Source organism: Oncorhynchus clarkii, chromosome 5, assembly GCF_045791955.1.
Source record: "Oncorhynchus clarkii lewisi isolate Uvic-CL-2024 chromosome 5, UVic_Ocla_1.0, whole genome shotgun sequence".
Taxonomy (NCBI): Eukaryota; Metazoa; Chordata; class Actinopteri; order Salmoniformes; family Salmonidae; genus Oncorhynchus; species Oncorhynchus clarkii.
The window spans coordinates 47,946,297-47,960,234 of NC_092151.1; the positions used below are offsets into that span (position 1 = coordinate 47,946,297).

At 44.5% G+C, this 13,938-nt stretch overlaps 1 protein-coding gene across 15 annotated transcripts in view; it reads left to right on the top strand.

The window, feature by feature from the left end:
* Positions 1 to 13,817, top strand: part of LOC139408945 (SEC16 homolog A, endoplasmic reticulum export factor) — a 76,109-nt gene extending 62,292 nt beyond the window's left edge. For 6 of the 15 annotated variants that reach the window (XM_071153454.1, XM_071153460.1, XM_071153452.1 and 3 more), the window contains 16 exons: positions 4,634 to 4,745; positions 5,264 to 5,369; positions 5,762 to 5,902; positions 6,149 to 6,262; positions 6,364 to 6,565; positions 6,725 to 7,125; positions 7,210 to 7,257; positions 7,348 to 7,491; positions 8,017 to 8,112; positions 8,290 to 8,346; positions 9,670 to 9,793; positions 10,281 to 10,421; positions 10,590 to 10,675; positions 10,801 to 10,872; positions 13,161 to 13,244; positions 13,561 to 13,817. In XM_071153454.1, the coding sequence (XP_071009555.1) occupies positions 4,634 to 4,745; positions 5,264 to 5,369; positions 5,762 to 5,902; positions 6,149 to 6,262; positions 6,364 to 6,565; positions 6,725 to 7,125; positions 7,210 to 7,257; positions 7,348 to 7,491; positions 8,017 to 8,112; positions 8,290 to 8,346; positions 9,670 to 9,793; positions 10,281 to 10,421; positions 10,590 to 10,675; positions 10,801 to 10,872; positions 13,161 to 13,244; positions 13,561 to 13,632 (2,000 nt within the window). In that variant the 3' untranslated portion in view covers positions 13,633 to 13,817. Of the gene's footprint in view, positions 1 to 4,633; positions 4,746 to 5,263; positions 5,370 to 5,761; positions 5,903 to 6,148; positions 6,263 to 6,363; positions 6,566 to 6,724; positions 7,126 to 7,209; positions 7,258 to 7,347; positions 7,492 to 8,016; positions 8,113 to 8,289; positions 8,347 to 9,669; positions 9,794 to 10,280; positions 10,422 to 10,589; positions 10,676 to 10,800; positions 10,873 to 11,324; positions 11,664 to 13,160; positions 13,245 to 13,560 lie in introns of those variants that run through there. The other 9 variants (XM_071153456.1, XM_071153455.1, XM_071153449.1 and 6 more) reach the window with 5 other exon arrangements.
* Positions 13,818 to 13,938: the final 121 nt, after the last annotated feature.

A 13,938-nucleotide genomic window follows, 5' to 3' on the forward strand; every position in this document is an offset into this window, starting at 1 on the left:
AGGTCACACAGTTGACAGTGCATGTCAGAGCAAAAACTAAGCCATGAGGTTGAAGGAATTGTCCGTAGAGGTCCGAGACAGGATTGTGTCGAGGCACAGATCTGGGGAAGGGTACCAAAAAATGTCTATCATTGATGGTCCCCAAGAACACAGTGGCCTCCATTCTTAAATGGAAGAAGTTTGGAACCAACAAGACTCTTCCTAGAGCTGGCAGCCCGGCCAAACTGAGCAATCGGGGGAGAAGGGCCTTGGTCAGGGAGGTGAACAAGAACCTGATGGTCACTCTGACACAAGCTCCAGAGCTCCACAAAGGAAATGGGAGAACCTCTCAGAAGGACAACCATCTCTGCAGCACTCCACCAATCAGGCCTTTATGGTAGAGTGGTCAGACGGATGTCACTCCTCAGTAAAAGGCACATGACAGACTGCTTGGAGTTTGCCAAAAGGCACTTAAAGGACTCTAAGACCATGAGAATATTCTCTGGTCTGATGAAACCAAGGTTGAACTCTTTGCCCTGAATGCCAAGTGTTATGTCTGGAGGAAACCTGGCACCATCCCTACGGTGAAGTATGGTGGTGGCAGCATCATGCTGTGGGGATGTTTTTCAGCAGAAGGGACTGGGAGACTATTCAAGATCGAGGGAAAGATGAACGGAGCAAAGTACAGAGATCCTTAATGAACACCTGCTCCAGAGTCTTCTGGACCTCAGACTGGGACGAATGTTCGCCTTCCAACAGGACAACGACCCTAAGCACACAGCCAAAACAACGCAGGAGTGGTTTCTGTGTCCTTGAGTGGCCCAGCCAGAGCCTGGACTTGAAACCAATGGAGAATCTCTGGAGAGACCTGAAAATAGCTGTGCAGTGACTCTCCCCATCCAACCTGACAGAGCTTGAAAGAATCTGCAGAGAAGAATGGGAGAAACTGCCCAAATACAGGTATGCCAAGCTTGTAGCGTCATACCCTAAGAAGACTCAAGGCTAATCACTGCAAAAAGTGCTTCAACAAAGTACTGAGTAAAATATCTGAATACATACAGTGGGGCAAAAAAGTATTTAGTCAGCCACCAATTGTGCAAGTTCTTCCACTTAAAAAGATGAGAGGCCTGTAATTTTCACCATAGGTACACTTCAATTATGACAGACAAAATGAGAAAAAAAATCCAGAAAAATCACATTGTAGGATTTTTAATGAATTTATTTGCAAATTATGGTGGAAAATAAGTATTTGGTTAATAACAAAAGTTTATCTCAATACTTTGTTATATACCCTTTGTTGGCAATGACAACAAAGGTCAAACATTTTCTGTAAGTCTTCAAGGTTTTCACACACTGTTGCTGGTATTTTGGCCCATTCCTCCATGCAGATCTCCTCTAGAGCAGTGATGTTTTGGGGATATTGCTGGGCAACACAGACTTTCAACTCCCTCCAAAGATTTTCTATGGGGTTGAGATCTGGAGACTGGCTAGTCCACTCCAGGACCTTGAAATGCTTCTTACGAAGCCACTCCTTCGTTGCCCGGGCGGTGTGTTTGGGATCATTGTCATGCTGAAAGACCCAGCCACGTTTCATCTTCAATGACCTTTCTGATGGAAGGAGGTTTTCACTCAAAATCTCACGATTACATGGCCCCATTCATTCTTTCCTTTACACGGATGAGTCGTCCTGGTCCCTTTGCAGAAAAACAGCCCCAAAGCATGATGTTTCCACCCCCATGCTTCACAGTAGGTATGGTGTTCTTTGGATGCAACTCAGCATTCTTTGTCCTCCAAACATGACCAGTTGAGTTTTTACCAAAAAGTTTGATTTTGGTTTCATCTGACCATATGACATTCTCCCAATCTTCTGGATCATCCAAATGCTCTCTAGCAAACTTCAGACGGGCCTGGACATGTACTGGCTTAAGCAGGGGGACACGTCTGGCACTGCAGGTTTTGATTCCCTGGCCCTGGCTGTGTTACTGATGGTAGGCTTTGTTACTTTGGTCCCAGCTCTCTGCAGGTCATTCACTAGGTCCCCCCCGTGTGGTTCTGGGATTTTTGCTCACCGTTCTTGTGATCATTTTGACCCCACGGGGTGAGATCTTGCGTGGAGCCCCAGATCGTGGGAGATTATCAGTGGTTTGTATGTCTTCCATTTCCAAATAATTGCTCCCACAGTTAATTTCTTCAAACCAAGCTGCTTACCTATTGCAGATTCAGTCTTCCCAGCCTGGTGCAGGTCTACAATTTTGTTTCTGGTGTCCTTTGACAGCTCTTTGGTCTTGGCCATAGTGGAGTTTGGAGTGTGACTGTTTGAGGTTGTGGACAGGTGTCTTTTTATACGGATAACAAGTTCAAACAGGTGCCATTAATACAGGTAACGAGTGGAGGACAGAGGAGCCTCTTAAAGAAGCTGTTACAGGTCTGTGAGAGGCAGAAATCTTGCTTGTTTGTAGGTGACCAAATACTTATTTTCACCATAATAATACTGGAAAAAGTGAAAGCTTCTGAATACTTTCCGAATGCACTGTAGGACACAGACACAAGGAACTCTAACATAACACAGGAAATATGAACAATACATTGAATCAAATGAACAGAACTTCTACCTCATGAGTCTTGCTAACATTCATGTGCACTATAAACATTGCGTCCACTCATAGCAGGCTAATAAATGGTTGGCTAAATTAAAATATATCGTATGCCTATTAAATATGAAACAAATGTCTACGTGTTGCAATAAACTGTATGGGGATGGAACGAAGAAATGCTCCAGAAGACGTCATACTTTCTGTGTACCTATGGAAGGGGTGAGAACCATGAGCCTCCTAGGTTTTGTATTGATATCAATGTACCCAGAGAACTGAAAATCGCTGTTCTCCGGCTACACCATGGTGCTACCATAGAGGGTGCTGTTGAGGCTACTGTAGACCTTCATTGCAAAACGGGGTTTTTTAATCAGTTATTTGGTGACGTGAATATACACTAATATATACAAAAGTATGTGGACCAATTAATGGATTCGGCTATTATATAAAATCGAGTACACAGCCATGCAATCTCCATAGACAAACATTGGCAGTAGAATGGCCTTACTGAAGTGACTTTCAACATGGTACCACCTTTCCAACAAGCCAGTTCGTCAAATTTCTGCCCTGCTAGAGCTGCTCCGGTCAACTGTAAGTGCTGTTATTGTGAGGTGGAAATGTCTAGGAACAACAACAACTCAGCTGCGAAGTGGTAGGCCAGACAAGCTCAAAGACCGGGACCGCCGAATGCTGAAGCGCGTAATGCGTAAAAATCGCCTGTCTCCGGTTGCAACATTCACAGCCGAGTTCCAAACTGTCTCTGGAAGCAACGTCAGCACCAGAACTGTTCATCGGGAGCTTCAAGCAATGGGTTTCCATGGCCGAGCAGCCGTTCACCATGTGCATAAGTTCACCATGTGCAATGCCAAACGTTGGCTGGAGTGGTGTAAAGCTCGCCGTCATTGGGGACTTGAGCAGTGGAAATGCGTTCTCGGAATGGATGAATCACACTTCATCTGGCAGTCTGACAGACAAATCTGGGTTTGGTGGATGCTAGGAGAACACTACCTGCCCAATGCATAGTGCCAACTGTAAAGGAGGAGGAATAATGTTCTGGGGCTGTTTTTTTCATGGTTCGGGCTAGGCCCCTTAGTTCCAGTGAAGGGAAATCCTAACACTACAGCATACATTGAAAGTCAATATATATAAAAAAATATTTAAAAAAAAAAAAAAAAAAAAATTCTGAACTTTGTAGCAACAGTTTGGGCAAGGCCCCTTCCTGTTTCATCATGATAATGCCCCTGTGCACAAAGCGATGTCTAACCCCATCAAACACCTTTGCTATGATTTGGAACGCTGACTGCGAGCCAGGCCTAATCGGCCAACATCAGTGCCCGACCTCACTAATGAACTTGTAGCTGTCCCCGCAGCAATGTTCCAACATCTAGTGGAAAGCCTTCACAGTGGGAGGCTGTTATAGCAGCAAATGAGTGACCGACTCCATGATTTTGGAATGAGATGTTCGACGAGCAGCTGTCCACATACTTTTGGTAGTATAGTGAATTTAATAACTTTTTAATGTTTCACTTTTTATTTCTCTTAAATTCACTGAGTAGAATGGTCCTCTTCTGAGGAGCCTCCATTGTTGCCATTTGATTTTGTGATTTGATGTTCCAAACATATTGCTCACTATATGTCTGCTGCAGAGACGAGCCATAATAAACTAGTTTTGATCAGTCATGAAAATAAAACGTGCTGAAAACATGTTGGCGTACTATAATTTTTTTGTAAATATGGAGACCATATAGTTATAGGATGAAAAATACCAGCGTATTGACGCAGGTACATCCGACTAGTGCTAGCTAACGCTAACTTTTTACAAATCAATACTTGGAGTCAAAGTATCTATATGATATTGGTCAAAGTAATATTGCGATATGTAACTAACGTTTTTTCCCCACCCATCACTAATGGTTATGATGTTGATGACAAACTATATATTATGATAATAAATGCAATATTACTACCTGCTGCAATCCTGACCGAAAACAGTCAGAACAAAGTTCTGTGATATTCATAAATTGAGTTGAATTTGAGGTACAGTCGATTGACGTGTGTTACAGCTTCCAAGGGGCTAACCGATGCGGCCCACTTCTGTTACCTGATGGCCCAGGTTGGTTTGGGGGTGTTCACCAAAAAGAGCACCAAGATGGTTCTAATCGGCTCAAACCACAGGTTAGACATCTGCTGCTCTGTCCCTTTCTCACTTGTTGGCCGTTGTGGAAATGTCTTGCCTACTACTTAAACTGCTTACTCTGTAGTAATCAGACTACATACTACATATTGCGTTGATTCCCGCCATTCGTTAATTTGGGAATAGCGCGTCCCCTCAGCTGATTATCAGCTGTTGTCAAACACATTTGAGGCTCGAAAGACTATTCTCTTCCTCAATGGTGCACAGCGAATTCTACTAGATGAATAGCTGAAATGAGTATGACATACTGGCATTTAACACATACTAAATTTTTGACATTTCACAATGTAAAACAATCTTTTTTCACATACCCAAAATGCCTATTATTTAGAATGCAGGTATGGATATTTGGACACGGACAGTCAGTTCTCACTCTCACACACACCTCTGTTTTTGCTGCCACACTGTGGAACAAACTCACAGGCATATAATCTTACATAGAAATATGAACTTTCATGCATATGGCATACAAAGGCTTTAATGACCTCTTTCTTGCTAGTCTGTCATTCTTCCAGTTTGCGTCTAACGAAGCAATCCAGAGGACGGAGGCATATGAGTATGCCCAGTCTCTGGGTTCCCAGCCCTGCTCCCTGCCTAACTTCCAGGTGAGTACACACACACACACATCTGAACTTGAGCACACGCCATAGACATACCTCCTGAAGCTTTCCCCCTATGATCTTACAGAAATGGACTGAATGGTCATCTAGAGATGCTGTATAGCATGGCAGTAGCTGCATAGAAATGTCTTCTAGTCATTCTATTTTTATGAGTAGTGCCGTCTGATCCCTGTTCTCCGAATTTAAGTAAAACCCTGATTTGAAAGGCTGAAACACATTGGTTTTATCATTAAATAAACATTTTGATCAACTTCCACTGCCCTCCAAGAGATGCTGAATTTCCTCTTCACTCCTAATGTAAGTGAATGTGCCCGGCCTCTGTGCGATGAAATCAGCTATCATGACCTTTGACCTTTCTTCCTCCCGTCTCCCTCTAGGTGTTCAAGCTGATCTATGCGTGTCGCCTGGCCGAGGCCGGGCTGTGTGCTCAGGCCTTCCATTACTGTGAGGTTATCTCCAGGAGCGTGCTCATGCAGCCGTCCTACCACTCTCCTGTGTTCACCAGTCAGCTGATGCAGGTAGACACACACATGTGCGCGCACACACACCCACATATAATCGCTCTCACAACACGCACACACGGGCACTGTCAACACACATGTACTTACTCACTCATACTTGCAAACAAATACAAACGTGCGCGCGCGCACACACTCATTCATACACGCAGTCTCTCACTCACTCACTCTCACATACCTATCTCTTAGGTGTTGATTGTTACTATGTGTGAGAATTTTGAATGTCTGGTCTGCTGTTAATTGTAGATGTCTGAGAAGATGCGATTCTTCGATCCACAACTGAAGGAGAAGGCAGATCAGGAGCTCTTCAACGAGCCAGAGTGGCTGATTAATCTGAGACAGCTGGATGGACAGATGAGGGTGTGTGTGTGTGTGTGTGTTTTATTAATGTGTATGAGAAGCCTATTCATGTTGTTGTAGGTGTCTGTAACTGACTGGGCTGTTATTTTTTTCCCCCATAGACTGGAGTGATTGCATACAATGCAGACAGGGCTACTCCTCAGCAGTATGACTGCAGCACCCCCAATTCTGAGTTAGATCAGACCAGCCCGCCTGAGCCATATGCCCAGCCTCTGGACATGGTTGGCCACACCTCTGACAACCCTCTGATGACATCACTCATGCCCGGACCACCTCAGCAAGGGGTGCAGCTGATGCCTCCAGGTGAGCAACAAGCCCACCTTGTAACACGATAGGTGTGTGTTTGTTCATGTATGTTTTAGAACTTGTTGACTCCTAATCAATGCAATGACCAATGTCCCATAGCAATTCACAAATATAAGCAGCCACCACTAAACACACAAACCTTCTCCTCCCATCTAGCTCCCCCAACTATCCTCCAGGACGGAATGGTCTCCCAGCCGCCACACCCCAATGAGGGGGTCCAGTTCTACCCAGTACCCCCCAGTCTCCCTGGACCACCTGGCCAGATCCCTTTATCAGGGTTCCCTCCACAAGGCTCTGGCTTTGTACAACCTTACCAACCCCAGCAGCCCCAACCGGACAAAAAGGACATGTTTCCTGGAGCTCAGCACCAGCAGGTGGCGCCACCACAGCATCATCAACAGATGATGCCCCCGCAAATGCAGCAGCCACAAAAGATGCCCTCTGACAATTATCAGCCGACGGGTCCACCGGAACTACAGCCTCCTCCCATGTCCACCTCTCCACAGAGGAACACCTTCACGCCTCAGATGGACTTCTATGACCAAATGGCTCACATGGTGTGTGTGTTACGTGCATTCAGCCTTGTTGGAATAGTTTGAGGAGATATGCTGATACCACTAACTCTTGTCTTGTTTGCACAGGGCCCAGGAAGAAGATCCAGGACTACTTCACAGTCCTCAATGCAAATGGTAGGGTGTGCATGCGTGTGTGTCAGATCACTGTTACCTTTGGCAGTGTGTGTGCATGTGTTTGTCTGACTGGCTCTGTTTTGTCTGCAGCAGCCTCCAGGTCGCCGCTCCCGCACCATGTCGGAATCTTCCACACACTCTGGAGGACGAGAGAGGAGCAACTCGGCAGCCAAGCAGTCCTCTCCGCCTCCACCCTCCATCCCTGAGCAGGCCAAGAAGGACTCACCTAAAAAGGTTATGCAGACACACACACTACGTATTGTGTCCCTTTCACACACAATCCCACACACACCGCAGTTACTTTTTATTATTACCCCAATGGCCTTGTGGTTAGTGTCCATCCTGAGATTGGAATGTTGTGAGTTCAGCATTAAGGAGATAGATTGTGGGTTAGGCCCTGTGATAGACTAGCGTCCTGTCCAGGGGGTGTACTTGTACACCAAGCTGCCTCACGCTACAGAAACAGGAGATAGGGCAGGAGTCTATGTGCCGTTCCGGCTGGTATAAGCCAAGTCTCATGCAAGGCTACTTACTTACTTAAAACTGCTATTACTTTGAATTTTGTAGCTATCAATTGTCTCGTTAGCAATCGCCCAGAATAGCTATTTTTTTTATATAGGCTACTTATAGTAATTATTGATATCAGCAAAATGTCTTTGATTAGTGGTTGGTGTCGGTTATTTTCTATTTATCATTTCACACACACACATATATAAATAATTCTGTAACCATTTCTGATTTTATTTTTCTCTCTCACAGGGAGGGGGGGGTGGGGGTGGCGGTGGCGGTTGGCTCAACTGGCTCTATAGGAAGGGGAAGAATGAAGCCCACCTTCCGGATGACAAAAACAAATCTGTAAGTCAACTCTTCGACACTCCTTGTTTTCCAGTCATTTTTGTACATACTCTTCCTTACTACTCTACTGAGTCCTGTCTGTAAAAGCTCACAGTTTATACATGGCAGTGTGGTCAGTGTGTGTGTGTGTGTATTGGAGCTGATGAGTATCTTCAGTTGACTGGTCTGTTCTGTCAGATTGTCTGGGACGAGAAGAAACAGAAATGGGTCAACTTGGATGAGCCAGAGGAGGAGGTTAGTTTTTTGTGTGCGTGCGTTCCAGCCATTATGATTAGCATGCCTATATGTATTGTTGTTTTTATTAGTCCTCATTAGGGATGTTAACGGTTATCTGTTAATCGGTAGCTGGCAAAACTTAATTCGACCGGTCATGCTTATCGGTCTATAGGTTAATTTGCATAAATTAATGGTTTAAATTGCAGCATGTATTTTCTGTTAGTCTTCATGTATCTTATTTATCATACACGTACAGCTACAGAGCCTAGTTTGAAGAGCAGAATAGCCTATCTCCTGTCAGACAGCTCAACAGCAGCTCCTCAAAAAGCTGGTACTGGAGTGAAATGTATGCATTTATAAGCCCAGTCACTGCGCAACAAATAACAATTTGAAATGCAATCACATGTTAAACTTTGCAATGTGAGTTTGAGGCAGTATAGTTGTTTGAAACCTATTTTACTTTACTTCAAATAATGAAGCATGTCTTACCTTGCTTCAAAGTAGCCTAGCCAAAATCCATCAATCAAAAAGTTAGACTTCTACATGCCAATGGCACAATCCTGGTTGTATTAGCAACTCGACCTAGTTGTTGCATTTTTAGAATCCAGCTCTTTCTAAGTTTCTAACATATTTTCATCTCTGTCACATACGGAACTGCTCGCATTAGGTGCTCTGTTCAGAACAGTGTTTTCATCTCTGTCACATACGGAACCGCTCGCATTAGGTGCTCTGTTTAGAACAGTGTTTTTATCTCTGTCACATACGGAACCGCTCGCATTAGGTGCTCTGTTCAGAACAGTGTTTTTATCTCTGTCACATACGGAACCGCTCGCATTAGGTGCTCTGTTCAGAACAGTGTTTTCATCTCTGTCACATACGGAACCGCTCGCATTAGGTGCTCTGTTTAGAACAGTGTTTTCCCACAAATTGCATTTTTGTAAATGTTTGAAATTGTTTTATTAGCTGCTTCATTACAGGAGTTGCATGTTGAATAATAGGTTATATAGCCTTTTGACTGGAAGACAATAGGCGTGCTATTGTTGCATGCTTCCATTATGCTCTTAATGAAAAACGTCCGCATGCATAGTATTTTCTGTTGATCACATCAAATTACTGTTTGGAAAAAATGTAACCGTTTGTTGACCGTTTAATGAGGGTCGGTTAGTCGGCAGCAACATTTCCCAAAATGTACATTCTTAGTCCTCATAATAAGAGGTTTATATTAATATCCTAGCACGTGTATGACCATCTGTATTTATTCAGTATTTTGGTTTATCAACACAGAGATATCTTTGATCCTAATAATAAAGTATTGATGTGTGTTTGTGTCTGTGTAACCAGTACAAGCCCCCTCCTCCTCCTCCCTCGGGCTTCCCTAAGATGCTGGGACCCATACCGGGACAAGGGGGTCCTGGAGGTCCCCCTACTGGTGGGCCGCCTGTCAACATGTTCTCCAGGAGAGCAGGTGAGATTTACACGTGTTGGCATAACGTAAGCAGCCCCTCATTGTGGGTTTTTAGCTGATACAGGTTTTAGATTCAATGCAGTGCTGCAAAACTCTTGCAGCTACATTTCACTTGTGCTGCTGCTCACATGACCAGTGTATCAGGTTTCATTGACTGCTATGGGAGCGCATCACTCCCTGCTCACACTTGGCAACTAGGATATTGTCTGAAGGGAGTATGCTTTGAATTAGCCAGGTGTGTTTGTCACACTCCCAGTTCTAGCAAGCCCTGCATGGCTTGTGAGCATTGTAGAGGGAAATAGAGGCAGGTGCATGATCCTGGCTTTCGGGAATGTGAAGGAAAATAATGATACATGTCACATTGCACTTGAAACCGCTGCAAACCTCTAGGAACCACACTAATAGTGCTTGTCATTTTGGCACGTCAGATTTTCTGGGGGATTTTTTTAGCAGATAAAAAAATAATAATAATTCTCACCCATCTCAGGTACAAAGAGCCGCTACGTGGATGTCCTGAACCCAGGTGGACCCCGTGCCAAGCCCGGTGGATCGGCACCTGCCCCGTCAGACTTCTTTGCCCCGTTGGCTCCCATGCCCATGCCAGCCAACCTGTTTGTGCCCGGGGCAGGTATGCTAACCTTTTGAATAAATATATCAATGTACTCTAGCGATGGTCATCATAGGTCTTTGAGTGTGACTGGGTGGGGAATATTAGTTTGTTTGCGTGTTGTTTTGATACCGGTGTGTGAGTGTACAGTATTTGTATTGTAATGTGTTCTCTCCTGTCTGACTCCAGAGGAACAGCAGCCCATGGTGGGTAATGTCCCAGAGACAGGAGAGAACCAGGAACAGAGCGACCCTAACCCCAGTGCTGTGCCACAGGTACCGTATTACACTCCCAGTGATGGTTATAGTTGTGTATAATAGATTTCACACCATAAAACCATCAGATTAGACACACCAATTCAATATCTGCCGAACTGAATGAAGATGTTTGATCTGTCCAGATGTTCAACCCAACATTGTTACCGCCCGGTCCAGTGGGGCCCCCTATTGCCGCTGGGTCCCCGTCAGGAGAGGTAGAAGCACCTCGATCCTCCTAGAGGACTGTAGTACCCCTGCTACTCTATCATAAACCCTCATGCCCCCATTGAAACAAATTACCTTCCACTTTTAACAGTCATCTAGCTTGGTTGAGTGATGGTTGGTACGTGCGTGTTTGTTTGTGGGAGCATGTTTCAACTTCCAGCCTTTATTTTCCTGTGTGGGCCTCATAACCATCCTAACACCTGGGCAGGATGACATGTAAAAGACTATTTTCTAATTATGGATCCTCTCCCTAAGATTGTGCATCTTAACATCAGAAATAAATCCTTATTGTTGATATTTTGATTTAAATCTGCTTTTGAGGAGATTATATTAAACTGGGAGTGGATGCAGTTCTTGATCTAATCCATGCACGGGATGATGAAATAATTCTGTGGTTTTGTGTTTGTCCGTGTTATTTATTTCCCTTCCCTGCCATCTTTAGCTGTCGCGTTCTAGCTCAATTAGTTCTTTATCACTTGAATTGAGTCCGCATATAAACAAGGTACCTCTAGCTGGGCCTCAATCGCCCCCCACACCCCCACCACATCCCCCACCTCACTGCCTTGCTGCTTAACATTCCATCAGCTGTATCCCCCTGGCTGTCTCAAGCACCACTCTCACCCACTAGCATGCTAGCTAACTTTCAACCGATTGGATGCAGCCAATTAGAGCTGTTCTGATGGTGTGTCTGACTCAATTTTGAAATGTTAAGATACTACACTGAACAAAAATATAAACGCAACATGTAAAGTGTTGGTTCCATGTTTAATGAGCTGAAGGATCCCAGAAACGTTCCATATGCACAAAAAGCTTATTTCTCTCAAAAGGTGTGCACATCCCTGTTAGTGAGCATTTCTCTTTTGCCAAGATAATCCATCCACCTAACAGGTGTGGCATATCAAGAAGCTGATTAAACAGCATGATCATTACACTGGTGCACCTTGTGCTGGGGACAATAAAAGGCCACTTTAAAATGTACAGTTTTGTCACACAGCAAAGGGAGCGTGCAATTGGCATGCTGACTGCAGGAATGCCCACCAGAGCTGTTGCCAGATAATTGAATATTAATTTCTCTACCATATGCTGCCTCAATGTCGTTTTAGATCATTTGGTAGTACGTCCAACCGGCCTCAAAACTGCAGACAACGTGTAACCGGGCCAGCCCAGGACCTCCACACAGGACCAGTCACTTTCAATAGCCACTGGCAAGCTGGAGACGTGCTCTTCATGGATGAATACCAGTTTCAACTGTACTGGGCAGATGGCAGACAGCGTGTATGGCGTCTTGTGGGCGAGCGGTTTGCTGATGTCAACGTTGTGAACAGAGTGCCCCAAGGTGGGGTTATGGTATGAGCAGGCATAAGCTATGGACAACAAACACAATTGCATTTTATCGATGTCAATTTGAATGCAGATACCGTGATGAGATCCTGAGGCCCATTGTCGTGACATTCATCCGCCACCATCACCTCATGTTTCAGCATGATAATGCACGGCCCCATGTCACAAGGATCTGTACACAATTCCTGGAAGCTGAAAATGTCCGTTCTTCCTTGGCCTGCGTAATCACCAGACATGTCACAAATTGAGCATATTTGGGATTCTCTGGATTGACGCATACGGCAGTGTTTTCCAGCATCCGCCAATATGCAACAACTTCACACAGCCATTTGAGTGGGACAACATTCCACAGGCCACAATCAACAGCCTGATCAACTCTATGCGAAGGAGATGTGCTGCGCTGCATGAGGCAAATGGTGGTCACACCAGATACTGACTTTATCTGAGCCACGCCCCTACTTTAAAAAAAAATGTATCTGTGTTCCCAGTCATGTGAAATCCATAAATTAGGGCCTAATTTATTTATATGAACTGTAACTCAGTAAATCTTTGAAATTATTGCATTGTTGCGTTTATATTTTTGTTCAGTGTATATCACAAATACGATAATACAAAAACTGATAAAAATACCTTTGATTACAAACTAGAGGCATGCTGGAGATTTGCTCCTCCCCCTGGCCTGTTCCCACAGTTACATCATTAACCCAGAAGAGAAAAACCTGGGTCATGTTCATTAGGTACCAAACATTACCTGTACTTGTCCAACAAGAAATGCTCATTTTTGCTTTTCATTGCAAAACTTTTACATTGTGTGTCCTAATGAACACGACAACACTGTGGTCACAGATTGTCCTCTCTGTAGCCATGGAGGAAAGGGGATTATTGCCTTGCCTCACTTCCTAGTTACCATGGTAACTCCTGCATCTATTCCTTCCAGGTGCCCCCGACTCCGCAGCCTCCGCCCCAGGGAGCTCCACCCTCTGGAGGCGTGACGTTCTATAACCCCGCCCAGTTTGCACAGGTAAGTTAGTTGAAAACGGTTAGGCCAGGGTTCCCATTAAGACTTGACACTTATGTCAATGTGTACATTGACATCTGTGGGAAAAATCGAGAATCTCAAGTGAAGTTGTGATGACACCATTTGCATTTAAGGTAATTTGGCCGAAAGGTACAACCACATCAGTCATTGCAAGTAAAACTTGACTCAATAAAGCTGTGAAATCAGTGCTAGTAAGAAAATAAGTAAGGCTTGTTCCACCATTGAGGTGCTAGGACACACCAGTAGCTATGTTTACACTGTCAAATCAACCCTTGTATCCCTCTCTCCTTCTCCCCAGGCGAGTACTCCATCGGGACGGCTTCTGTCTGGGAGGTTGGGCGGTCAGAGGGCATACCCAGTGCTGAAGTAGATATCCAGCCTAGTTCATCCTAAAACAGACTTTATGGGTTTAACCACCCCCTGGGAAGCGCATAGACACCTCAACTCCCCCTCTGAAGGACCCCCACTTACACCCAAGACGAACACTACCACCAGTACCATCATCGTCAAACGACTATACCACTCTTTCACTAATTAAAAAAAAAAGAAAGAAAATGTGTTAATTATTTGCAGGCAAGATTGTCATAAAGGGCTTTTTCATGTGTCCAAACTGAGTTAGTTGGTACAATGGATCTTAATGCACATACTTAGCTTGATTATACTGTATGTAACAACC